The 26,379-nt window shown below is 37.7% G+C and overlaps 1 protein-coding gene and 1 long non-coding RNA gene across 3 annotated transcripts; one reads left to right on the forward strand and one right to left on the reverse strand.

Moving 5' to 3' along the window:
- The first annotated feature begins 326 nt into the window (after positions 1 to 326).
- Positions 327 to 26,199, forward strand: LOC126824826 (apolipoprotein L3-like). 2 transcript variants are annotated; one of them, XR_008788520.1, is made up of 4 exons: positions 327 to 438; positions 23,424 to 23,531; positions 23,852 to 24,953; positions 25,932 to 26,199. XR_008788520.1 is itself a non-coding variant. In XM_050554228.2 (3 exons), exons 2-3 carry the CDS (start codon positions 23,470 to 23,472, stop codon positions 24,603 to 24,605), a joined length of 816 nt encoding a protein of 271 aa, XP_050410185.1. In that variant the 5' UTR covers positions 327 to 438; positions 23,424 to 23,469; the 3' UTR covers positions 24,606 to 24,992. The 2 variants fall into 2 exon arrangements, 1 of the variants encoding a protein (XP_050410185.1); XM_050554228.2 differs by lacking the exon at positions 25,932 to 26,199 and having other exon boundaries at positions 23,852 to 24,992.
- LOC126824829 (uncharacterized) lies at positions 7,681 to 12,040 on the reverse strand. Its single transcript, XR_007681638.2, has 3 exons — positions 11,977 to 12,040; positions 9,276 to 9,434; positions 7,681 to 8,089 (listed from the first exon to the last, which is right to left on the reverse strand). It is a non-coding gene; the product is annotated as an uncharacterized LOC126824829 (long non-coding RNA).
- Positions 26,200 to 26,379: the final 180 nt, after the last annotated feature.

The following is a 26,379-nucleotide window of genomic DNA, read 5'->3' on the forward strand; positions in this document are numbered from 1 at the left end:
CGACATAAGAATAGGTCATAGTGTCGCTGCCCGGGCAAAAATTCCATCATAGCACACTGTATAGCGTATGCCCGTCTTCATTAGCCCAGTCGGGGCAGAACAGTAGTTCGTTAAACCCCATTCCACTTCACACTGTTTTCAGGATTTGTCCATATTATATTTTCATTTGAACATAATCATTCTAGGTCTTCCGTTGTCTGTATAAACTATTTGACGTCATCTGCTAGTGTTTTTTTTTTGTTTTTTTTAAACTTGAGTATATGATATCATCTATTTATTTCGAATAATAAATAAATTTATCAGAGCATGTTAGACATAAGTGGGCAGCGAAACAAAGACATTCGCAATATCCGTTTTGAAAAATAGTATTTAAACGCAAGTCTGACGGTGACTGTCACAGAATCTGTTGACCGGGAACACTGCTAATCCATAATCACGGTAAGTACAAACTTTATTAATGTTCGGAAATCGATTTATGTTAGACAAGCGATCCTCCTTTCTGGGTTTCGGAGTAGAAGCAAATTAATGTCAGGAAATCGAGTTATGTTTATGTTTCGTTAAGATAGATCGATCTTTGTTTGAATCTTTTGAAGATGTTTATCTTATTTTTGCATATATCCCGCCAGATAATAGTTCATTCCACAATATATGTACTTTTGATATATTTCTTGAGATAGAACAGATTTATGTCCAATATTCTAACAAAGGTAAAGCTTTGATATGTGGGGATTTCAACGGCAGAACAAGAGATGAATCTGAACAAATAGAAAATGATAATTTAGATAGATGTATTGGCACATTAGCTCATGATTGTAATACTAGTAATAATATTCCTCAACAATCTCAATATAAAGTTCAAAATTTGTTTGGAAACAAATTAATTGATCTATGCCAATCAAGCTACTCTTTAATCGCCAATGGTCGGCTAGGCGAAGATAAAAATTTAGGTAAATTTACGTTTTGTTCACCAAAAGGAACAAGTGTTATAGATTACCTTTTAGTCCCAAATGATTATTTAAATCTTATACATAATTTTGAAGTTTACGATGTAGCAGAATTTTCGGACCATTCACCTTTAAAATTTAAACTACATTTAAATCTCTAAAAGATATCAATGGCAATATAAGTAATGACGCTAGAGAGAACACGACGATAGAACATGGTATTAAATGGGACGTATTGAGGATTAATGAATTTCGCGAGGTAGTTATAAGCACGTATGAAGCTCTAAATACCATTGTTTTGTGTAATAACGGTAACATTCGTATTCTTGTCAGAGATATCACTGATGTTTTGCGTGATTTGGTAAACCTAAAACCAACCATGTAATCTGAGATAAAAAAGGGAATCTTAAAGAAATTAAATGGTTTGGCAGTGATTGTAAATTAGCCCCAAAGAAATTTAATGAAAGTAGAAATATTTCTCTAAAATATCGATGTAAGTTTAACAAAATATTATTCAACAAAATATTATTCAATCTGCATCGAAGTGAGTTCATTCAAATTAAAAGAAAGTCTAAGTTGAAATACGATAAAGCCTTGGGATCTCATCTGTGTGCCCTTTCAAAGCATTCTGGGATGCTATAAATAAAAATAAATCTTTAAAGCTTCAAATCTGACATCATGTGAATTTTTAAAGTATTTCGAAAGTGTGTATGGCAAAGGTTCTGAAACTAATCCCCAATTTGATTTAACTTTTGTCAACAATAGCAAATGTGATCAACTAGACAAACCTATTTCAAATGATGAAATACTACTTGCAGTTATGAAATTGAAAAGGAATAAAAGTAGTGGTATTGATCAATTATGTAGTGAATTTTTTATTGAAAGTATTCATTAATTTATTGCCTCTAATTTTTAATTCAATTCATGATAGTGGTTGTTATCCGGAGTGCTGGCAAGATAGCATATTAGTTCCCTTACGAAAAGCGGGTGATTTTAATATACCGGACAACTATAGGGGGATTTCAACTTTTCAAAAATCTTTTCTATTATTCTAAATCATAGACTGTACGCTTGGTGCGAAAGCAATAAAAAATTAGTTGAAACTCAGTTTGGATTTAGAAAAGATAAAAGTACAACTCGGTAAAGTGAACAGATTTGTTAAGTTTAAAGGTAAATTATCTACGTCATTTCTCAGTATGTCAGGAGTTAAACAAGGCGAATCACTCTCACCGCTTTTATTTTTAATATTTATTAACGACCTAAGAGAGTTTTTATTCTACGATGATACAAATTTTTAAACACCTAGAAAATATCACTATATATTCATTACTCTTTGCAGACGATACTGCCCTCTTTGCTATGAAACCGGAAACTTTACAATTACTTTTAAATAAATTTATGCACTATTGTCAAATTGGAATTTAGAAATAAATGCTAAGAACACAAAAATAGTTATATTTCACCGTGGTAGGCTATCAATAAACTTAAAATTTTATATTCATGAAACACAACATGAAATTGTCAATCAATACATATATCTGGGTCTTTTATTATGTGATAATGGTATATTCTCTAAAACAGAAAAACGCGTGGCGTCACAGGGCAGAAAAGCAAAGGGGGCACTTTTATTTTAATCCAGTTGTTTACTGTCAATTATTTAACACCATGGTTTCGTCTGTTTTTAACTATGCCTGTTAAGTTTGGGGTTTTCATAAAGCTAAATCAATTGATAAAGTACAAAATGATTTTATGAGATATATTTTAAAAGTAGGTAAAAACTGTGCTGTCGCTGCTATACTAGGCGAATTAGGAATGTTCCCAGCTATAATTAAGCGTCAAATAAGAATAATAGGATATTGGTTCAAAGTATTGAAGGAAAATAATTCATTATTATCTAATGTATATACTCTTTTATATAATGATTCGATACGCGGTTCTTTAAACTGGGCAGCTGGAATCTGAAATTAAATTAATTTTAAATAACGTGGGGTTTTCCTGTATATGGGATCTTCAAAATGCTTTTGATATATCAATTTTATCACAAATAGAACTTCGTATAAAAGATCAATTTTACCAGAAATGGTTCGAAACAATAGAAGACTCAACTAAACTATGGTTTTATAAATTATATAAAACTATTCATGAACGAACCAGAAACTTACCTCAAATCGAATATTCAAGTAAAATATAAAACTGTTATATGTCATTTTCGTTGTGGTCTTCTGCAACTAAACATTGAAATCGACCGATATAATAAAATCGAAAGATATAAAAGATTATGCAAATGTTGTAATATGAAAGCTGTTGAAGATTAATTTCTCTTTCTGCTGTGCTGTCCCGCTTCTATATCCATCCGTAGAAAATATTTTTAGCGTTCTTTTTGGTCTTTTCCATCTCTTCAAAAACTAAAACCAGCGGCTGCCAGGCAGGATACGCCCACATTTTCGAGAGATGGATAGAGAACAAGCTAACAAGAAAGTGATTTCTCCTACAATCAAGGGCCATAATTCAGGAAATTACAATTCAATATGCGCATATATCGAAAGGAACTTATATTTCATGTTTCAACAAAATCGGATAAAAATTGTGACCTCTATAGAGCCCACAACCTTGATATACCATATTTTTACGCTATTTGAGAATGAACGGCGGCCATTTTGTCTGTCAATTTTGGGCCGATTTTCACGAAATTCGAACTCAGTCATCCTTAGGGTGTAACGGTGACATAATAGAACGGTTTTTTAAATCGGATAAAAATTATGACTTCTATAGGGTCCACAAGCTAAAAACGTGATTTTTCGTACAATCAGGGGCCATAATTCAGGAAGTTACGGTCCGATATGCACGAATATCGTAAGGAACCAGGATCTTTGGGTTATAAACTTACATTTCAAGTTTCAACAAAATCGGATAAAAATTGTGACCCCTATAGGGTCCACAACCTTGCTATACCATATTCTTACGCTATTTGGGAACGAACGGCGGCCATTTTGTCTGTCAATTTTGGGCCGATTATCACGAAATTCGAACTCAGTCATCCTTAGGGTGTAACGGTGATATAATAGAACGGTTTTATAAATCGGATAAAAAATATGACTTCTATTGGGTCCACAAGCTAAAAACGTGATTTTTCGTACAATCAGGGGCCATAATTCAGGAAGTTACTGTCCGATATGCGCAAATATCGAAAGGAACTGAGATATTTGGGTTATAAACTTACATTGCAAGTTTCAAGAAAATCGGATAAAAATTGTGACCTCTATAGGGTCCACAAGCTAAAAACGTGATTTTTCGTACAAACAGGGGCCATAATCCATGAAGTTTCGATCCGATACATGCCAATATCGAAAGCAGCCGAGATCTTTTGGGGATAAACCTATATTTCAAGTTTCGTCGAAATCGGATAAGAATTGTGACCTGTAGAGAGTCCACAAACAATTGGAGGGTCTAGAGCACAAGTGATCTAACTACCAACCATTTTAGTTGGTTGTTAGATCACTTGTGCTCTAGACCCTCCAATTGTGGACGGACGGACGTCCGGACGGACAGGGGCGATGGCATAATACGTCCACATGAAAATGTGGGCGTATAAAAACTCATGAATCACGGTGATAATAATATACAACTGCTTAATAATAGAAAATGTCCGGCAATACTATATACCGGAAAACAACCGGAAAACAACCGGAAAACACCGGAAAACAACCGGTAAACACCATTTTATACTGAATACCGGAAAACACCGGAAAAACACTAAATACCGGAAAACACCCTAAATTAGTTAGTGTTAGTTGTATTTTACGTCCGCTTCCACCGAGGTGATATCGCAGACAAACACCCTAAATACCGGAAAACACCCTAAATAGGTAACCCAGAGCCTGGTCCTCTGTGTGCGGTTTTGGACCAAGTGAGCGCCGATGAAGGAAGGTCAAGGTCATTACGATGTTCGTTTTACAAATAGCCCCCCCACCCCCCAAAAAAAATTTCCGATTTTTTTTTCTCCAAAATTTTTTTGACGAAAAAAGTTTTGTCACAAAAAGAAAAAAATCGAATTTTTCCGAAAAATTGGTTTTACAAAAAAACATTCCGTAGAAAATAATTTTACAGAGAAAAATACTGGATAAATTTGGGAGCAGAAATGGTTAAAAAAAAACTGAAAAGAAATTTTTCTTTGACCGTAGGCGATCGCTCGCTTGTATGTTAATGAACTTATTTCATCAGCGCTTACCTGGTCCAAAACCACACACGAGGACCAAACTCCGGGTTACTAAATAGCTACCGGAAAACTTAGAAGGTAAACTGTGCCCGAGATTTTTTTAGAGAGCGCGCCGCGCCGCTCCGGGAGGGATCATCGTCAGAGTGGGACGGGGGTGGAATTGTCCAGTCATGTGACGAACATAGATCTTCCGTACCTCAACCCATATTATTTCCACAGTCATTGCCATTAATCACAAATTACGGGATGTTATACGAAAATGCAGGTTTACTTTGAAATAGTGCAAATGATACTTTTCCATCTACAATCTTCAGATCAAAGGATGCAAGTTCTTACACAGTGCAGGGGCGTACTGGCCCCGAAGGCGCGCCGCTGGTGGGACGGGGGTGGAATTGTCCAGTCATGTGACGAACATAGATCTTCCTTTCCTCAACCCATATTATTTCCACAGTCATTGTCATTAATCACAAATTACGGGATGATATACGAAAATGCAGGTTTACTTTGAAATAGTGCAAATGATACTTTTCCATCTACAATCTTCAGATCAAAGGATGCAAGTTCTTACACAGTGCAGGGGCGTACTGGTCCCGAAGGCGCGCCGCTGGTAGGGGGTTCTGGGGGATGCTACCTTTCTCTGACTCCACTTTATGACTTTGCTGTAGTCGGCAAAAGTTTTAATCAAAGACCATTTCACCTTAAGGTGACAGACATTTGCACGTAAGCATAATATATTTTACTAATCGTTGTGTATGTATGATTTTTCGCGTGCGCACTCTCAATTTTTTGAGGGGATTCCGCTTGAAAATTAGAGCTCTCAGGGGAGCCCGCTTATACGGGTGGACTTATTGTTTAATGGGGGCCTGGGCCAGCACGCCCCTGACACAGTGCAGCATAATTTGTGCAACAGAAGACATCTCGAATATCGATTGTCGGAAAAAACACTTTCTCGGGGACATTTTTTTTCCGAATACGCATTCGGTGTAACCCTCACGCAAATGAAGTGATGACGCCACCCATATGAAGTGTAGGTGACACTAAACCGAGACGTGCTCGAAGTGAAAAATTTGATATCTGAAGTGTTCATTTCTACCACACTTCCGTAACAACACTTCAAATTTTCAATGAAATAAAGAAGGCAGAAATGATGTTGAAGTGCGGAAGAAGCCATGCCAAATATGCAAATTAGGCTTCAACGAAGTGTTCACTTCAACCAAGTGCTTATCGGGTGTTATTCTCACTTCAACTCAGTGCTTATCGGGTGTTTTTCTCACTTCAACTCAGTGCTTATCGAGTGTATTGCTCACTTCAATCCAGCGCTTATTGAGTGTTTTATTCACTTCAACTCAAGTGCTTATCGAGTGTTTTGCTCACTTCAAACCGGTGCTTTTCTCACTTCAACCCAGTGGTTATCAGGTGTTTTTCTCACTTCAACCCAGTGCTTATGGAGTGTTTTTCTCACTTCAAACCGGTGCTTATCGGGTGTTTTTCTCACTTCAACCCAGTGCTTATCGGGTGTTTTTCTCACTTTAACCCAGTGCTTATTGGTTGTTATTATCACTTCTACACAGTAAGGTTACAGACTTCAACAGTGTGAGGCCTAGCTCACAAACCAGGTGGGGGGGGGGGGCTGTACTTGATCCCAGTGTCAGTCATGAAAGTTACTCCACTCTCCCAGGATTTTCTGCACCGTTCGCCTGATCAGTAGATCTAGGGCCTGGCAAAGGATGGTGTTTGGTTGTGATAGTGATGGGGCTGAAAAGCCAAAGTTCCATGTAGAAATTGTCGTCCATGTAAAAAAAAGAAACCTGTGTAATTAAAAGAGGACAATTCAGAAAAGCCACATCTGGGCTAAATTTCCCTCATAGCACACTGAATAATCCTAGTTGTGCTGAAAAACCGCAAATATGAAACAAAACACCACTTTGATATTTATTATTGTTTTCAAAATATTACAACACAATTGATACAATTAACAAGTGGTTGCCATCTAAGATACACCCACATATTGCAAAAGAGAATAAGGAATATAAATAAGGCTAATCACCCATTGTTCCAATGTTTCATACAGAATTAGAAAAAAATCTGTTAAAAAAATTGTAGCCTTATCACGTTCACATGATTTCCAAAAAAGTGGGTTAAGTGTGGATTGCTGAAATTTATTGGATTTGTCCTCTCATGGTCCCAATGCTACACGGCAAATTAAAACATTGTAGCCTCATCACATTCACAAGCTTTTTTCAAAAGGTTATCTTCGAATCGCTGCATATCGTTGGGGTTTGTGATCTCATGAATCCAATGCTTCACACTAAATCTGAAAAGGATCGGTTAAAAACTGTAACTCCTATCAAATTCAAAGTTTTTGGCTATGGGGCATAACTCTGAACTCGAAAGCCAAATCTTCAGCAAAGAGGGGTTAATTCGGGCATGGGAAATGTTGGCATATAAAACTGAGAATTCTAGAGGATCCAGAAGTTAAAAACAATGGATCGTACAATCAGGTGTAATTTTCTATTCCAAAATCCTCTGGATGTGCCCACATGCTAAAAACCCAATTTTTCCACAATATAAGGGGCCATAATCCATGAGGTTAGAGTTCAAAATGAATCCGATCCCAGATGATTTGAATATAAATATACATTTAAATTTCATTCAAATCGGATAATTGTGACCACAAACAAATTTCACCGGAGGTACATCTGGACGGACAGAGGCAGCGACATGAAAATGTGGGTGCCATAAAAAATAAATATTCATAGACTCAAGGGCAGGTGTTTTGTAATTTGGATAGCGCCAGGCTATAATCCATTACAGTTTACACATTTCGTGTGTTTTCTTGCATCTTTAACACACCATATTCAACCCACATTCAATGTTGCTATTAATCAACTCCACACCTTATTCGACCACATTCATAGGTTTGATTAACCTGAAATTAAAACAAAAAAAAATGTTCAGTTAAAGATGCATTCCGAAAAAAGTAATTATAGGGAGATTATTTCGAATAAAATATGGTAAGTTTGGATATGGAAAGTAGAGACACCCAATCTTACTAGAAAATACTAAATTCCTGCGGAGAGAGAGAGAAATGAGGTTTAACGTCCACTCGATATAAACTAGGTCATTTCGGGTATAATATATGGTTCCATTTTATTTCAATAATTCGATAGCGCGTAGCAGTCTTTAGCAGTGGGAGGAAACTGGAGAAAACCCATGAGATTGGACAGTTGACCCTACTCCTCATCACATACAACTGAGGAATCGAAACCATGCCAGTTAACTCAATGACAGACATGAGCTAACCAGTCGGCCATCCAACCCCCCAGATTCCCATGGAAACACTAAGAGACACAGTGAAAACAAGCAGATGCCATGCAAGATACACCCACATTTTGTAAGAGGTGGACAGAGAACAAGCCCAAAAAGCGACTTAAGTTTCATCAAAATTGGATAACAATTGTGATCTCTATAATGTGATTTGTACAATCAGTCGCCATAATCCATAAGTTTTGGTCCGATATGCCTGAATATTCTAATGAACCGAGATCTTTGGGATATAAACATACATTTCAAGTTTTATCATAAAAATTGTCACTCTAAAGGGTCCACAAGCTAAAAATGCAATTTTTCATACGATCAGGGGCCATAATCTATAAGTTATGGTCTGATATGCATGAATATTGAAAGGAAATGAGATCCAGGGAGTTACGACCCAATATGCGCGAATATTGAAAGGATCTGGGATCTTTGGGTTATATACATACATTTTAAGTTCAAAATTGCGACCTCTAGATGGGTCCAAAACCTTGGCTATTTTGTTGGGCAATTTCAGTCTGATTTTCACGAAATTTGAGCTTAACTGTTATTAAGATGTAACGGTGATATAGTTGAACCTTTTTTTTTTTAAAATCAGATAAAAACTGTGATTCCTGGAGGTTTCACAAGCTCAAAATGTGATTTTTTCAATACAATCAGGTGCTATAATCCATGAAGGAAAGGGGATTAACTAAGACTAAGGCCTGTATTGTGCTAAGACAAATATGGATGACAGACCACAGGAGTGGATGACGGAAATATATGACTGTATTGAAATGTAAATGCATACAAAGGATTACCTTCCATTGACTGTAATCAACATTGTTAGTACCGGTACAGAGCGTCATTAAAATCTTCAGCTGTAATGACTTTCAATGACTGATTTATACCAAATACTGTATACAGCACTTATTATTTGTCTTTCCATCATTCATCCATCCGGGTCACAAGCTCACCATCTGAAAACATAAAATTATCTTTTTAGATCAGATGGGATGATTCTTCTCAAAGATGAGGGTATGAAATGAAATGAAATGAAATGGAGGTTAACGTCCTACTGTTCTGCTCCTAACCTGGGCTAATGAAGGCGGGCATACGCCATACAGTGTGCTATGAGGGAAATTTTGCCCGGACAGCGGCACTACGGCCTACTCTTATATCGAATTCCAACTGCCAAGGGATCATTTACGTGCACGCCAATGTTTACACTGGACCTCGGTTTTTCGTCCCATCCGAACGACTAGGCAGCTTTCCTTGTCAGCCCCTCCGTTCTACATACGAGGGTATGAGTTACATGTATAGTGAGAAAAAGATACAATTTAATTGCAGCAATTTATGAACAATCCCCATACATTTTTTAACAAGCGGTTGTCATGCATGATTTGCCCACATTTTGCAAGAGATGGACAGAGAACAAGCTCAAAAAAAGTGATTTTTCGTACAATCAAGGTCCATAATTCAGGAAGTTACGATCCGATATGCATGAATATTGAAAGGAACCAAGATCTTTGGGTTATAAACATGTATTTCAAGTTTCATCAAAATCTGATTAAATTTGTTTCCTCTCTCCAGAGTGTCCAAAAACCTTGATATACCATATATTTACAATATTTGCGTACGAGGAGCAGCCATTTTGTCCGGCAGTTTTGGTCCAATTTGTACAAAACTTCGTACTCAACCATCATAAGGGTGTAACAGTGATATATTCAAACGTTTTTTTTAAATCGGATAAAAATTGTGACATCTTGAGGGATCACATCCTAAAAACGCGACTTTTCATATAATCAAGGGCCATAATTCAGGAAGTTATGATCCAATATGCACGAATATCGAAAGATCTTTGCGTTGTAAATATGCATTTCAAGTCTCTACAGGGTCCACAACATTAATATACCATATTTTTACGCCATTTGACAATGAGGTGTGGCCATTTTGTCTGTCAGTTTTGGTTAGATTTTTACGAAATTCGAACTCAACCATCCTTAGAGTATAACGGTGAAATATTCAAACGTTTTTTTAAATCGGATAATAATTATGACCTCTAGGGGGACCACAAGCTATAAACGTGATTTTTCGGCCATAATTCAGGAAGTTATGGTTCGATATGCGCGAATATCGAAAGGAACTGAGATCTGTGGGTTATAAACATGCATTTCAAATTTTATCAAAATCAGATGAAAATTGTGACCTCCAGTTCACAACCCTGATACGCAATATTTTGACATTACATGTATTTGCGAACGAGGGGCGGCCATTTTGTCCGTCAGTTTCAGTCCGATTTTTACAAAATTCGAACTCAACCATTCTTAGGGTGTAACGGTGATATATTCACACATTTTTTTTAAATCTGATAAAAAATGTGTCCTCTATGGGGTCCACAAGCTAAACACGTGATTTTTCGTACAATCAGGGACCATAATTCAGGAAGTTATGGTCCGATATGCGCGAATATCGAAAGGAACCGAAATCTGTGGGTTATAAACATACATTTAAAGTTTAAACCACATCGGATAAAAATTGTGACCTCGACAGTGTTCACAACCTAAAAACGCGATTTTACGTAAAATCATGGGCCATAATCCACGAAGTTACGGTCCGATACATGCTAATATTAATATCGAAAGGAACCGAGATCTTGCGGAGATAAACCTATATTTCAAGTTTCGTTGAAATTGGATAAGAATTGTGACCTGTAAAGTGTTCACAAGCAATTGTGGACGGACGGACAGGGGCGACGACAATATACGTCCACATAAAAAGGACTGGGGAGCGACATTAAAAGTTAACTGGAGATTTTTTATCAGACTACATAAACAATCCCACATATATGACTTAATTATCCCACAAAGCAAAATTGATGCAATTTGTACATTTTGGCAATCAGTTTCATTTTCAGGCAAGTGAAATCATTGAACTACTTGCCCTAAGAAGTTAATGTTGAGTTAGGAATGTGTCATGTTTTATTTTCCAGCAACGAGGGAGAGAGAGAGAAATGGGGTTTAACGTCCACTCGACACAAACTAGGTCATTTCGGGACTAACATATGGTTTAATTTTTAAATATTTACATAATTCACTTGCGCGTAGGGGTCTTTAGCAGTGGGAGGAAACCGGAGGACCCGCAGAAAACCCACGAGGTTGGACAGGCGACCCTACTCCTTGCCACGTACCACCGGGGATTCGAAACCACGCCAGTCGACTCAATGACAGATTTTATGATACTTTGAGAAATTATTCAATATTGGGACCATCGGAATAAAATGTTGAAAGATTTAAATTTACGGGGCATTAGCTGCCTTTAAACTACAGGGAATTAGGTAGGGAACGTATGATTATTGGACAGCAGTACTGAGGGGTAATCTCTATATCTGACTTTCAGATTCTCAGGCCGCCCAACCATGTATCAACCTCAAGAACCATTGAACTAACGGATTTCAGATCATCGGCCCATGTATGGAATAACAGACATGTAGGGTGACAAAATAAGTTTACTTCAATTTACCATCTTGTCTAGACACATTTTTCACATACCGCACTGGTGGATTATTAATTTACAACCTCTGAAAAAAAAAATAAAGACGAAATAAATCCACCTTTTTTCATCAAGTACCAATATAGTGTACCACAGTTTAAATTTACCGAAAACAACTGTAATCATTCAAAATGAATGCCAGTTAACTCGTCCACACAAAAAGTCTAGTTATGTAGTCCACAAATATCAAAATACATGTACACTGGTTAGTCGTTGACACGACATTGGTCAACTCGTCCACACACCCATGGCGCCTCAATTCGACAATCACAATGGCAATGATATGCCATGAAAATGAAATGAATAAATCAATTCTCTGCATAGATCTAGTTCAAATTAAACTGAAGAATTTTCTGGGACAACTCGTCAAATTATAAATAATTCGGTGTACTTCATCAATCAATGAAATTGGCATTTCGACGCCATGCATAATACCAAATCCAAATTGTTTGCTAGTCATGAGTCATAATCACACTAAACTTATTTTTACGCGATTTTCAGCAACTTAGACATGTTGTTAGTGATAAATCGTAACTAATCATTAAATTGGCTACCTATAACAAAAACCTGGTCTTTACAACAATTAAAACTTTGAGAAATATTATAATAACTTACCTTAAATTGTTTTAAATAGTATCAATCAAGTTAGCGAAAAGAAAAATGGCGCCCATAACATGAGACGAAGGCTACGATTGGATTAAATTTCACTTACGTCATTATTGACCAATCCTAGCGATCTTTAGAAAATACGAGTAAAAAAAAATTAGAAAGTTAAAAATCATTTTTTACTACCGGTATCATTAACATTAACAGAAATTCTTTTGTTTGTGTTTGGTTATAAATCTATTTCCTAAAAAAATGTTGAATTATGTATCAAAACATTGTTTTCCAATATCTTAACAACTTTCAAGAACTGGGCTATAGGCCTATTTCGCTTGAGACTTGTGATGTATTAATTATCTCACATCTGGGTCACAGTAACACCCACACACCCACAAAAATAAATAGGTCAACAATATTTTTAAATACCGGTACTTGATCGCCATTTTGATTATACTAATAGGCTAATTTAATTACAACTAGACCTACAATTAAAAATTTAGTTTAAGATGTTGTAGGCCTACATCTCTATATATTTATTTAAAAAAACACTTAAAAACACATATTTAATTTAAACAGGATTCTATCTGACCCTGTTGTATTTTAGTATATTATTACCATGGAACTTATAATACAACTGTTAACATTGTTTTTTTTTTGTATTGTCACTCTGTAAGTTCCCCTGAGCACTATAAATATGCTGTAATAATAATAATAGTATAATATTAATAAACAGAAAGCAAATGTTAATTATTGTATCAAAACATTTCCAAAGCAAATATGTTCTTAATGGACGTAATATGCAAATAAAAAGTTGAAGTTGAAGTTATTGTATCAAAACATTGTTGTTCAATATTTTAACTTTTCATGAATTATAGTTTCTTTGATGTCATTGAAAATATGATAGGTGTAGGGCCTACGCGGGGATGACATGGCTAAGTGGGTAAGATGCTGGCTCGCTAGCCTGGAGGTTGGGTTTTCGATCCCTGCATTGACAGAGAAAGTTCATTCAGATTTTCCGGCGTGGTTTCCCCTTGTCAGTGATTCAGGATGGAGGGCCTGACTGCTGTCTAGTTGTTCGGGTGGGACAAAAAACCGAGGTCCCGTGTACACATTGGCGTGCACGTAAAAGATCCCTTGACAGTTGGAATTCGACTACAGACCTACTTAATGTCTTTTTGAGACTATGGTTCAATTTTATTTCAATAATTTGCGCATGAACGTAGAGGTCTTTAGCAGTGGGAGGAAACCGGAGGACCCGGAGAAAACCGTCAAGGTTGGACAGGCGACTACTCCTAGTCACGTAACTGGGGAATAAAAACCAGGAGCAGAACAGTAGGACGTTAAACCCCATTTCATTTCATTTCAGGGCCTACGTAGGCCTAGGACTCTTTTTTTTTAAATGACAGATTCTCGCAATTTCCATATAGACTACAGACCTACTTAATGTCTTTTTGAGACTATGGTTCAATTTTATTTCAATAATTTGCGCATGAACGTAGGGATCTTTAGCAGTGGGAGGAAACCGTAGAACCAGAGCTGCCGACAACCAGTATCGCAGTGCAATTTGCGATACATATGTTGTCCGTTGCTAACCAAAAATTAAAATCTAACGTTTTTGATTCGCAGTTACTGCGAATCATTAATATGCCTGTCATTTTGGATATTGACACAAGAATAATCCACATTTTGAAGACTAGAAGGCTTACTCAACACTTTCAACGTGTATAAAATGTTGAATAAAATTTTATAAACAAAACTTTATAAACAAAACTGAATTCTCCGCGTGACATTTTCTTCTCGAACTACCCAGACACAATACTATATAACACAGGGACATAACTCTATGAATAGGGACTATTAAACCGGAAATGGGGATTAAAGTGGTACCACTCACATTGCGAGACATCAAGTAATTATATCATATTCATTTTGAAAGAAATAAATCCAGTTCATCCCCCACGCATTGTAAATAAAATATAAAAAGAAATAAATACATGTTAACGTATTTCAAAATGATAAATCAAAGTAAAAATTCCCGTAAAATATTATTGTTTATATCGCGTGTATCAAGTTAATCGAGGTGCGCCCGGTTGAACAAAAATAGTAAACTAATACACGATAAAAAGCAGACAAATTGTTTTCTAACGAAGATTTCTAACGTGACAAAAAATAACAATTAAATTGAGTGGAGCTTCGGAAGTCACTGTCAGGAATTGGCTTCAGACATAAGACCTAACTAAATGTCTACATCACATTCACAAACTGTCACAAGTACTTGTGGCAGTGCTAAAAAATCTAAGAATTTAAAAAATAGTCAGAATGGAATCTAATCATATTTGTTATGAATTAAAGTAATATCTTGTTATTTAGGTGTTTTACGTTGAAACTGAAAAACTGCTAATCAATTTTTAAATTTGCTAATCAAATTTGGCAAATTTGGACTTTTTGATTAGCAGTGCTGCTAATCAACTGTGAAAAATTACCGACAGCCCTGCGTAGAACCCGGAGAAAACCGTCAAGGTTGAACAGGCGACTACTCCTAGTCACGTAACTGGGGAATCAAAACCAGGAGCAGAACAGTAGGACGTTGAACCCCATTTCATTTCATTTCAGGGCCTACGCAGGCCTAGGACTGGTTTTTTTTTTAATGACAGATTCTCGCAATTTTAATATAGATTATAGACCTACTTAATGTCTTTTTGAGACTAACATATGGTTCAATTTTATTTCAATAATTTGCGCATGCACGTAGGGGTCTTTAGCAGTGGGAGGAAACCGGAGGACCCGGAGAAAACCGTCAAGGTTGGACAGGCGACTACTCCTAGTCACGTAACTGGGGAATCAAAACCAGGAGCAGAACAGTAGGACGTTAAACCCCATTTCATTTCATTTCAGGGCCTACGTAGGCCTAGGACTGTTTTTTTTTAAATGACAGATTCTCGCAATTTTAATATAGACTACAGACCTACTTAATGTCTTTTTGAGACTAACATATGGTTCAATTTTATTTCAATAATTTGCGCATGCACGTAGGGGTCTTTAGCAGTGGGAGGAAACCGGAGGACCCGGAGAAAACCCACAAGGTTGGACAGGCGACTACTCCTAGTCACGTAACAGGGGAATCAAAACCATGCCAGTTGACTCAATAACAGACCTTACGATAACCATTCACCATCCAAAACCAACCCCCGGTATTATCAAAAGTATACATAGGTGTATTGGAAGGTTAATTTATGGTATCAAAACCAAATTTTGTCGGCATCAATAACAAATTTGGTCAAATACTGAAAGAGAAAATTTCAATAGGGCCTACAGTAACTTTTTATTTTACAAAATCAAATTTGTTTTGAAGCTGTATATATCAAACAACTTTACAAGTACATGTCGTACAATTTCTTTTCACTTTAATGAATGTAATATAATTTTAAACATCTAAAAAAATTGTCTCAAATTAAAACAATTCTGGTTCTTACATGTATATTGAATATAATCCAGCTTGTCAGATCAAAGAAAATTCTTGCTTGATATTGGGAGACACTGTGCCTCAGTGCGAGAGAGAGAAATGGGGTTAAATGTCCACTCGACACAAACTAGGTCATTTCATACTAACATATGGTTCAATTTTATTTCAATAATTGGCTTCCGCTTAGGGGTCTTTAGCAGTGGGAGGAAACCGGAGGACCCGGAGAAAACCCACAAGGTTGGACAGGCGACCCTACTCCTTGTCACGTACAACCGGGGAATCGAAACCACGCCAGTTGACTCAATGACAGACTTTATAATACAGCGAGCACGTGCTACCCATTCGGTCATCCACCCCCCCCCCCCTCAGTGAGTGAGACGTTGGCACACTATCCGAGTCGTCCCGTGTTCGATCCTGTCATTGCCCAGGAAAGCTCTTCTAGATTTTACGCCTTGGTTCCCCCTTTCCAGTGGTGCAGGACATAGGGCCTGGCAAGAAGAGAGAGAAATGAAGTTTAATGTCCACTCTACATAAACTACGCCATAGCAGGACTAACACATGGATAATTTTTTTTCAATTATTTGGCTGTAGGGGTCTTTTGTAGTGGGAGAAAAAAATAGGGACCAGAAGGAAACAGTTGTATAGTCGTGCGGATGGCACAACAAAAAAAAAAAAAACGACATCACACATGCACATTGGCGTGTATGGAAAAGTTGGACAGGTGGATTTTGAAATAAGATACATGTAAGGCCTTAGTGCCTCATTGCACACTGTATGGCATATGTAATGGGTGTCTTTTTCGAACGTTTTTTGATAATAAGAGCATGAGTAATTCTTTTTTGTTAAGAATAAATGCTTCAATTATCCCAGGTTGGATCCCGGCATGTCAACAAAATTACTCAGGATTTCCGGAATAATTTACCATTGACAGTGGTGTCGGACAAGGGTCCTGGCAAGAAACAGCATCTAGTTGTTCATACTGTTCATATAGCACCGCTGTGTGTGCATTCTCCCAAATTGTCTGACCGAGAGAGAGAGAGAAATGGGGTTTAATGTCCACTCGACACAAACTAGGTCATTTGGGGTTTTTCATATGGTATAATTTTATTTCAATAATTCGCTTGCGTGTAGGGGTCTTTAGCAGTGGGAGGAAACCATAGGACCCGGAGAAAACCCACGAGGTTGGACAGGCGACCCTATTCCTTGTCACGTACAACTGCGGAATCAAAACCAGCATGTAAAAGAATCCATGGCAGTTTTAATTTGATATAAGAGTAGGTCATATGGCAGCTGTCAAGGTAAAATTTCCCACAGCACACTGCACATTTTGTGTTTGTATATGAGATAGTGAGAAAAATGGGGTTTAATGTCCACTCAACACAAACCGGGTAACTTCTGGGCTAACATTTAGTTCTTTGCTTGTGTCTTTTCTTTTCAATGTGGGAGGGGGTCACGTGGCTAAGTGGGTAAGACGCTGGCTCGCTAGCCTGGAGGTCGGGTGTTCGATCCCTGCATTGGCCGAGAAAGTTCATTGAGATTTTCCGGCGTGGTTCCCCCTTGCCAGTGATGCAAGACGAAGGGCCTGACAAGGACAGCTGTCTAGTCCTTCGGATGAGACGAAAAACCGAGGTCCCGTGTATACATTAGAATGCACGTAAAAGATCCCTTGGCAGTTGGAATTCGATATAAGAGTAGGCGATAGTGCCGCTGCCCGGGCAAAATTTCCCTCATAGCACACTGTATGGCGTATGCCCGTCTTCATTAGCCCAGCATAGGAGAAGAACAGTAGGACGTTAAACCCCATTTCATTTCATTTTTTCAATGTGGGGGTTGAATGGTCTTGTGCTTAATGTGTGCACATGAAATCACAAGGTCTGTCGTGGATACACTAGCCGAATCATTCAGCCAAATAAGTCGGCATACTCCCACCTGATTCACTAGTCGATTGCATCACCTTTGACATCGCATGATTAAACATGGCAGCGACCATGTCTTCAAACAATCACGTGACTTCTCAAGATGATTGGTGATTAAGTATAATTCGGGCGAATTTATCAAACATGTTTGATTCGCGAATCATTAAGCGCGGATTCATCGGCAGAATCATTCGGCTACTGCGTCCAGCGCTTAAAGCAATATGCACTAACTCATTTCAACAACAATAAAATGTCAGCAGCATAATGTTGTAAACATAGGATATAGCAATTTATAGCTATCACTTTCACATGCAAAATTGTTTATATATTTTATGGCCAAATGGAATTTTTATTTGCCAAATCTTAATTTGCTTTACATTAGCCCATTCTTTAGATGCTTTACTAAGATCCAGTTTATTATTTGGTTATATTAATAAAGTTTTGCTTAAATATCACAGCAATATTAGGCTATCATATACATTTACAAAATTTTATGACAGTCAGATGTAAAACTACATGTATTGCCTATTGAGTATTATTGGTGGCTTTGGTCTTTTAAAATACCGTACCGGGTATTGAATGAAATATTTTAAATATGTACCGGCACCGTGCAGCCTACACAACACATCAAGTCTTATAAGGATAACCAAATTTCCAGCAAATTTACTTTTACTTTTACCGTGTAGCCTACACGTGATGGTCTGTTATTATAGGTACCTGAATCATTGATAGAAATAGCAAGTTTATTTGTAAGATTAGCCTACATAAAACTCGTCATTCACTTGTGTACATTTTGAAGCGGTAGCCTGATAAAAGAAATGCCGACCGTAAATCTCGATCATTCGGGAATCGTCGCTAATCGCTATATAACGCCTACGGCCCATGGTGGCAGTATAATCTGAAATAATATAATGTCAAATAAGGCAGGCATGCTTGCATGCCGTGTGTTCAAAGCCACATTAGGTCCTAATGAAATTCAACTATCAAAACATTCAATTCTCGTCGGCCATTTTGATTATAGTCTATGTCTATATAGAGCGTACCGGTATCCGATACATGACCTAGATACAGGACGCCGCCATGTTGGTGGACAACAACACACAAAGTACCTCTCCGTAAACATGGTAATAGATTTTAGGACCATCCAACATTGATTGTTTTTCAAAGTTAATAAATATAAATGCGCCAGAAAATAATTTACATATTTGAAAAGATCAAAGAACGTGCTTTTCAGTGATACGTAATATGACATCTGGAATTTTGTATTTTAAGACCCATATTTTTAATTTAAATACCCGGCCATATCCCCGTCAAATAATACGAGTTCCGTACCACTGGACTTTAGACGAAGCGAAACAGCGAATAACCACCAATATGATTAATTATTATGTGTAAATAATGAATACAGGATTTCATTTCCTCGATACAGAAAGGGGGGATATCGCAATAATAAGCTGCGTATCTAGTACTTGGACTCCGTGAAGAGCGAACCCCGCTAATGACCTATTTTTAGACAGACGCCATATTTCAGTACATTCACTTATTTGTTTCAATCGAGCAGGCTAATGAATATGGATTTTGAAACAGTTCAGGCGGTAATATATATATACTATTCAAAAAAAGTAGGGGATATTTGATTTTGGGGGCATGATACTAAAATATGCAAATGACTACGAAAAAAGTCACTATAGAACCTAACAGAAGAAACATTTCCAGTTACATGTGACGCCCAAACGCACCAATAGCTACCGCATGGCATGCAGGTGATGCTTGGGATCATCATGGGGGTCCAACCCAAGATTTGCACGACTCTGACTTTGAATGTTACAGTCATTGTGGCATTGAATTCCAGGGTGGAAACATCAGTTTAATTGTTTTAGTGACCAGAAAACAAATTTTGATATGCGTCGGCTTACCCAAAATGAAAGGTTACGTGCCCTTGGCATGCTACAGATCGGCATAACACAGGCGGTTGTGGCGCGGACGATGAATGTTTCTCAGTCTGTCATAAGCAGGCTATGGTCCAGATACCGTGATACACAATCTGTACAGGACAGACCACGCTCAGGTCGACCAAGGGCGACAACTCAAGCCCAGGATCGATTTATCCGTACCTTGGCCTTGAGAAATCGTGTCATCACAGCAAATCAGATCAGCGCTCGTCTTCAAACAGACACTGGTGTGAGAGTGAGTGGCAAGACGATTCGGAATCGACTGCATAGGGGTCACCTTCGCGCCCGACGTCCTCGCGTGATCCCTTGTTTGAGAGATCATCACATTCAGGCAAGACGTCGTTGGTGTAGGAATCGTCAACACTGGGATAATCGACGCTGGAGCAATGTGATGTTTTCAGATGAGTCAAGGTTCACTGTTGATTTTTTGGACAGACGTAGGAGGGTGTGGCGTCGTCGAAACGGGCGCTTCCAAGACGTTAACGTCATCAGACATGATCGATTTGGGGGTGGTTCTGTTATGGTGTGGGGAGGCATCACTGTTGCTGGAAGAACGGCTTTACATGTTGTTGCAGGGCGTGTTACAGGCCAGTACTACCGGGACAACATCTTGGCAGTCCATGTTGTGCCGTTCGCACGACGTCATGGCCGCCGTTTCATCTTCCAGGATGACAACGCAAGATGTCACAGGGCCAGGATCGTTACAGGTTACCTCCAACAACAGAACATCACCACATTACCTTGGCCAGCACTGAGTCCCGACCTCTCCCCCATCGAGCATGTCTGGGACATGCTTGGACAGAGGTTACGTCAACGTCAACAACGTCCTGCCAATGTCCAAGAACTTGCTGCTGCGTTGCAACAGGAATGGGACAATCTGGACCAAAATGACCTTAGACGTCTCATTAGGAGTATGCCACGTCGGATCAATGCTTGTTTGGCAAACAGAGGAGGATTTACCCGTTACTGACTTGGTTGTGATGCTGTGGTAACTTTGCTGTTTGACCCCGGGTATCATTTTACCCTTATAATGGTCAGTCTGTGCCTTACTTAGTCTAACGATCATTTGGAATAAATCGATGAATGTGAACTTCATTTCATTTTGTCATTTGTTTCTTCGTCAGTTTCATTAGGTGACTTTAATAACACTTAAAAATCAAATATCCCCTACTTTTTTTGAATAGTATATATATATATATATATATATATATATATATATAATTACCGCCTGAATTGTTTTAAAATCCATACAATTTTTCCTTTTTTTGTTAATGAGCGGAGCCGGTCGATGGGGGTGAATGAAATGATCATTTTTTAATAGTCTTTCAGAAGTGACGATGAAATGATCATCTATTTTCACTATCTCTTAGAAGTGTTAATGACACGCAGTTGTATATAGACTATCTTTCAGAAGTGACGATGAAATGATCATCTATATGATCTATCTCCCGGAAGTGTGAACGAAATGATCGTTTTTTTAATAGTCTTTCAGAAGTGACGATGAAATGATCATCTATTTTCACTATCTCTCAGAAGTGTGAAAGGCATGTAGTTGTATAAAGACTATCTCCCCGAAGTGTTAATGACATGCTGTGAAAATAGACCATCTTTCAGAAGTGACGATGAAATGTTGTGAAAACAGGCCATCTTTTGGAAGTGTGTTAGAAATGAACATTTCGGTGGAGTTTTTTTAACACTTCGTTTGAAGTGTCTATAGAAGTGTGTTGGAAATGAACACTTCGGAGGAAGTGTACACTTCATTTCGGTACGGGAAGTCTTAAGCCACCAGGAAGTGGTTAACATAGTAATGTTTTATTACGATAGTAGTACATAAAACAAATTGGTTGCCTGAGGTTCTCGGGGGGAAAGTAGCCTCATCGGCTAGAGTCCTCTATTTCACAAGCAAAAACAACAATTGCTTCCTTGAAAATTTATCAATCAACCCTTTTCACAGACGTCCAGCTTACCACTTCCCGTCAATGCAGTAAGATAGAATATGTAGTTGGGGTTTTCTCAAGGAAAACTGGTCAACAAGTTGGGGAAAAAAGCTCGAAAAGTAATCCAGAAAAAAATCCTCTGTGCGGCCCTCGGAATATGATGGAATATGTTGAATATTATTATGGTTCAAGTGATTATATTTGACCCTGGAATGAAAGTAAGCTCAGAAACAAGTAGATTTTTAGCCCTTCCGACGAGATGGATAGCTCTTGGAAAGGATAGACACTTTTCAGATTACAGCCTGTCCGAGAATTGCGTGACATCCATTTCGTTTGGTGATTAGGATACATAGCGGTTAAACCTGGAACTTCAACTCGGACTATTCAGAGATTTATTAACTCGCTTTTGATGATAATTGCTGTTTTATGATGCAATTTTTTGTTACCTAGGGAGGAGTTGGCCTAGTCGTGCCTTCCACTAATTCGTACCACCCTGACGACAGCGTTACTGGTAAGAATCAGGAGACCGGCGCAACCGGCATATAATGGGGCCCTCCGAGGGCAGTGTTTAATCTACTGAAATACTGAAACACTGAAATCTACTGAAATTTACTAAAATCTACTGAAATTTACTAAAATCTAAAATTAAAATACAAAATAAAATATGGTCAATGATGGAGTTAGACTGATTGCGTCTTTTAAAACATTAAAAACATAATAGGCATCAACAAAATTTTGGACAAAAAAAATCGGATTTTTTTTTTTTTTTTTTTTTTTTGGGGGGGGGGGGACTATTTGTAAAACGAACATCGTAATGACCTTGCCCTTCCTTCATCGGCGCTCACTTGGTCCAAAACCGCACACAGAGGACCAGGCTCCGGGTTACCTATTTAGGATGTTTTCCGGTATTTAGTGTTTTTCCGGTGTTTTTCGGTATTCAGTATAAAATGGTGTTTTCCGGTTGTTTTCCGTTGTTTTCCGGTTGTTTTCCGTTGTTTTCCGATTGTTTTCCGTTGTTTTCCGGTATATAGTATGGCCCGAAAACTATACCTAATGGGAAATGGGAAACTTCTTTATATGTGGGTTTTTTGGTTTTTTTTGACAAAGAATTGTTACAGATGCACGAGGTCTGGTCCACCTTTACCTTTATTAAAATAGGGGTTGTGTGGTCTACTGCTTAACGCGTGCGCGCTGTATCATAAGGTCTGCTATTAAGTCAAGCGGCGTGGTTTCGATTCCCTACCTGTACGTGACAAGAAGTAGGATCACGTGAACAACTTCCTTCGTACGGTTTATCTGACTCCCCCGGTTTCCTTCCTCTGCTAAAGAACCCTACACACAAGCGAATCATTGATATAAAATTGAAACACGTTAGTCTCAAAATGACCTACTATGTGTCGAGTGGAAGTTAAACTTTATTGTTTCCCCTTCATTAAATATTGCCGAATCCATCGGATCGCACGAAAACTAGCTGACAACCTTTGTGAACCCCGATGAGTCTCAGAATACCAAACATTTAATTGACAAGTTATCTGTATTGTTTTAGTTGAACACCTTTACACTTGGTTTACCAATTGGATAAGAAAGGCGAAATGGACCCAGAAGAGCGTAAAGATCAGGATGTAAATAGTTCGCAGAGTGAAGACCAGGAGACGTAATCAATTTTATTAATTAATATAGTTTTTTTTAATGTATCATATAATGCTTCTTGCTCAAATTGATATGGAAAAGTTGTTTTGTCCTCGAGTTAGAAATGTCCCTGTCACACTATTGCGTATATGTCAGCTCACGAAATCTATCACCCATACCCTGGTATATACAAGGGATATGTTGGAAGTATCTAAATATAGATCTAGGAGCCAATATTAAAATATTAAAATATAAATATATGGGATTTACTAATAATCTCAATTAAACCTATTGATGTGTGTATACCAACTTGTCAACGTTCATTTCTATATTATATATTTTCAGATTGCCGTTATCCATATCAGAGTCAGTGTCCTTGCTAACGACCTTAACCGATAATAGAAAGGCTTTGGTACTAATTCTCCGGGAAGAAGCCAAACAATTGAATGAGATGGCAAAGAACGTCAGGATAAGTGAAATAAGTGGAAGTACGGCTGGTATTGTCGGAGGTGCCATGATAGTTGCAGGGGTATTAGGGGCACCCTTCACTTTCGGTGGCTCTTTAGCTCTCACAGGGACGGGGTATGTCCTCAGTGCAGCAGGTGGCTTAACTAGTGCTGTGGCGGCCATCACTGAATACGTTATCAACAAAAACACGCGTGAAAAAATCAACAAACTTCTTAAAAAAGACGAAGAGTCGATGGGTCAATTAAATGACACATTAGCGATTGTTTATAATTCTGTGAAATTCGCTAAAGGCGGATCGATACTAACCGCAAAGGGTGTTAAAGCCCTTCTAAAATTGTTCCCCGAAGCAGCTGGGAATGCTGCTGCTAATGCCGCCAATCTGGCGGCTAGAATTCCTAGAGTAGCTAGATTTGGTGGAAGAATTCTTAGAGTCATTAGAGTTGGTAGCAGCGCTCTGACATTCCTAGCCTTACCTCTCGACGTATATAATCTTGTGTCCAATTCAAAATATCTTCACGAGGGTACGCAGACTGAATTGGCCAAGAGATATACAGAGATTGCGGATCAGATTGAAAGCACTGAAAAAGATCTAAATAATCTAAAAATCAAACTATCAAACTGTGTACAATAGAACCTCTATATGTAACACAGGAGGGGGGGGGGGGGGTAATAAATACGTAACACAAACTTACAAACATACCAACTTACAAATGGTTTTTAGTCTAGCTTAATTTTTCTTCCTGGGGGCAGGCCGATGGTACCTCATCCCCTCCCCTCCTCTTATATTAATTTCAATTTGTTCCGATGGACCTGTAGAACACAACCGGAACTATTGTCAAACAGAATATTATTGATTAATATAATATGTAACGTAACCTACCCGGATGTACTATGTATGTATCTACTGTAATTTAAATAGGTCAAGTGAAAAGAACACCGAACAAACATATTGCTGGGAAGATGGTTTTATCAAGAACATGTGTTTTATAAACAAATTTATAACAATAACTAACAAACAATATACTGTCTATTTGCTTTGAATAATAATAAGCATTCAACCATATTGACATATTATCTTATGTTTTAAAATAAAAGTCTTAAATCAATTTTCAGTGTTAAATATTCTATAAACATGTTGAATTCTAGCTACGATAATGAATAACTTGGTCATATTCTATAAACATGTTGAATTATAGCTACGATAATGAATAAGTTGGTCATATTCTATAAACATGTTGAATTCCAGAAACGCGTGCTTTTTATATAATACAAAGGTATAGCAAGGATTTATTGGATATTGGAGGGGGGGGGGAGGGTTCTAACCAAGAAGCTTTAATGAAGTGGAGGCGGCATGACGCCATATTGGTTAACCCAAAACAGCGTCTTTGTAATTAATTCCGTTGCCGATATGGCGTGCCGCTCCATGTAATATAATATTGTGTTGGGAAAAAATCCCTTTGCCTGCTAGTCAACAAAATAAAAGGTATGATGAAATTCTGCATTGTGCGATTGTTTTTGGTTTATTCATTTAATTAATTTTTTTGTAATTGATGTCTAGCGTCACTCTCGTGTCTCATCAGTATTTGCTTTATCAGTTTTTCGGAACGTAAATTTCTGTGAATGCAACGGATTGAGCTTAGATGGGCATTGGGTTGAATTTATTTTGCGAAACCAAAGGCCGCTGTATTCAAGGACTGAATTAGCACTCCTGAGTAAAGAAATCCGGCTTTTCTACTTTGGTCGACCGACATTACCAGCTACGGCCCCGAGAAGTCCAATGGGGAATTTTATCGGCCATTTCATTTCTGCGTCCTCCGCCGAAGAGGAACCTGGACTTCAGGCGGGCACATCATAGTGTGATTTCGGCTCCAAAACCACAAAAGTAATGACCGGAACAACAGGAAAACTCGCACACCTAGGTCTAGATTCAAGAAATATTGCATTTATTTTTATACAGAAAAACAATACATTGCATTATTGCGACACAACATGAAGAATAAGTCGCCAGATCCAAAACTTCTCCTATTTACAGGACAATAACTGACCAAGTTTGATGAAATAATAATGTTTTATTTGATTTCGATTATTATTATATCCATAAAGCTTTGTCTTATTTATATTTCATTTGATCCGAAGTCATGACATTTTAATGTAATAAATGTAATTTTCTACAATCCGTTGTACTCTTCTTCCGATGATATTTTCAATTCTATAACTTTATGTAAATTCGGGCCTACATGATTTATTATAACTTAATTATTCATTATTTATATCTGTACATGTGTTGCCTTTCACCTAAAACAAATTACCTCTGGGATTATATTATCAAAATAAAAGCTTTATTCACTGCACACAACCAATTAATTTTAATGTTTTGGGTTAACCAATATGTCGTCACTGGCTTC

The sequence above is a fragment of the Patella vulgata genome, chromosome 6, assembly GCF_932274485.2.
Source record: "Patella vulgata chromosome 6, xgPatVulg1.2, whole genome shotgun sequence".
NCBI lineage: Eukaryota > Metazoa > Mollusca > Gastropoda > Patellidae > Patella > Patella vulgata.

Excerpts from the sequence above, each read along its gene's own strand:
- LOC126824826 (XM_050554228.2), top strand. The coding sequence starts at position 23,470 with ATGGACCCAGAAGAGCGTAAAGATCAGGATGTAAATAGTTCGCAGAGT. Across the intron at positions 23,532-23,851 it reads CAGAGTGAAGACCAGGAGAC|ATTGCCGTTATCCATATCAG; the intron begins GTAATCAATTTT and ends ATATATTTTCAG.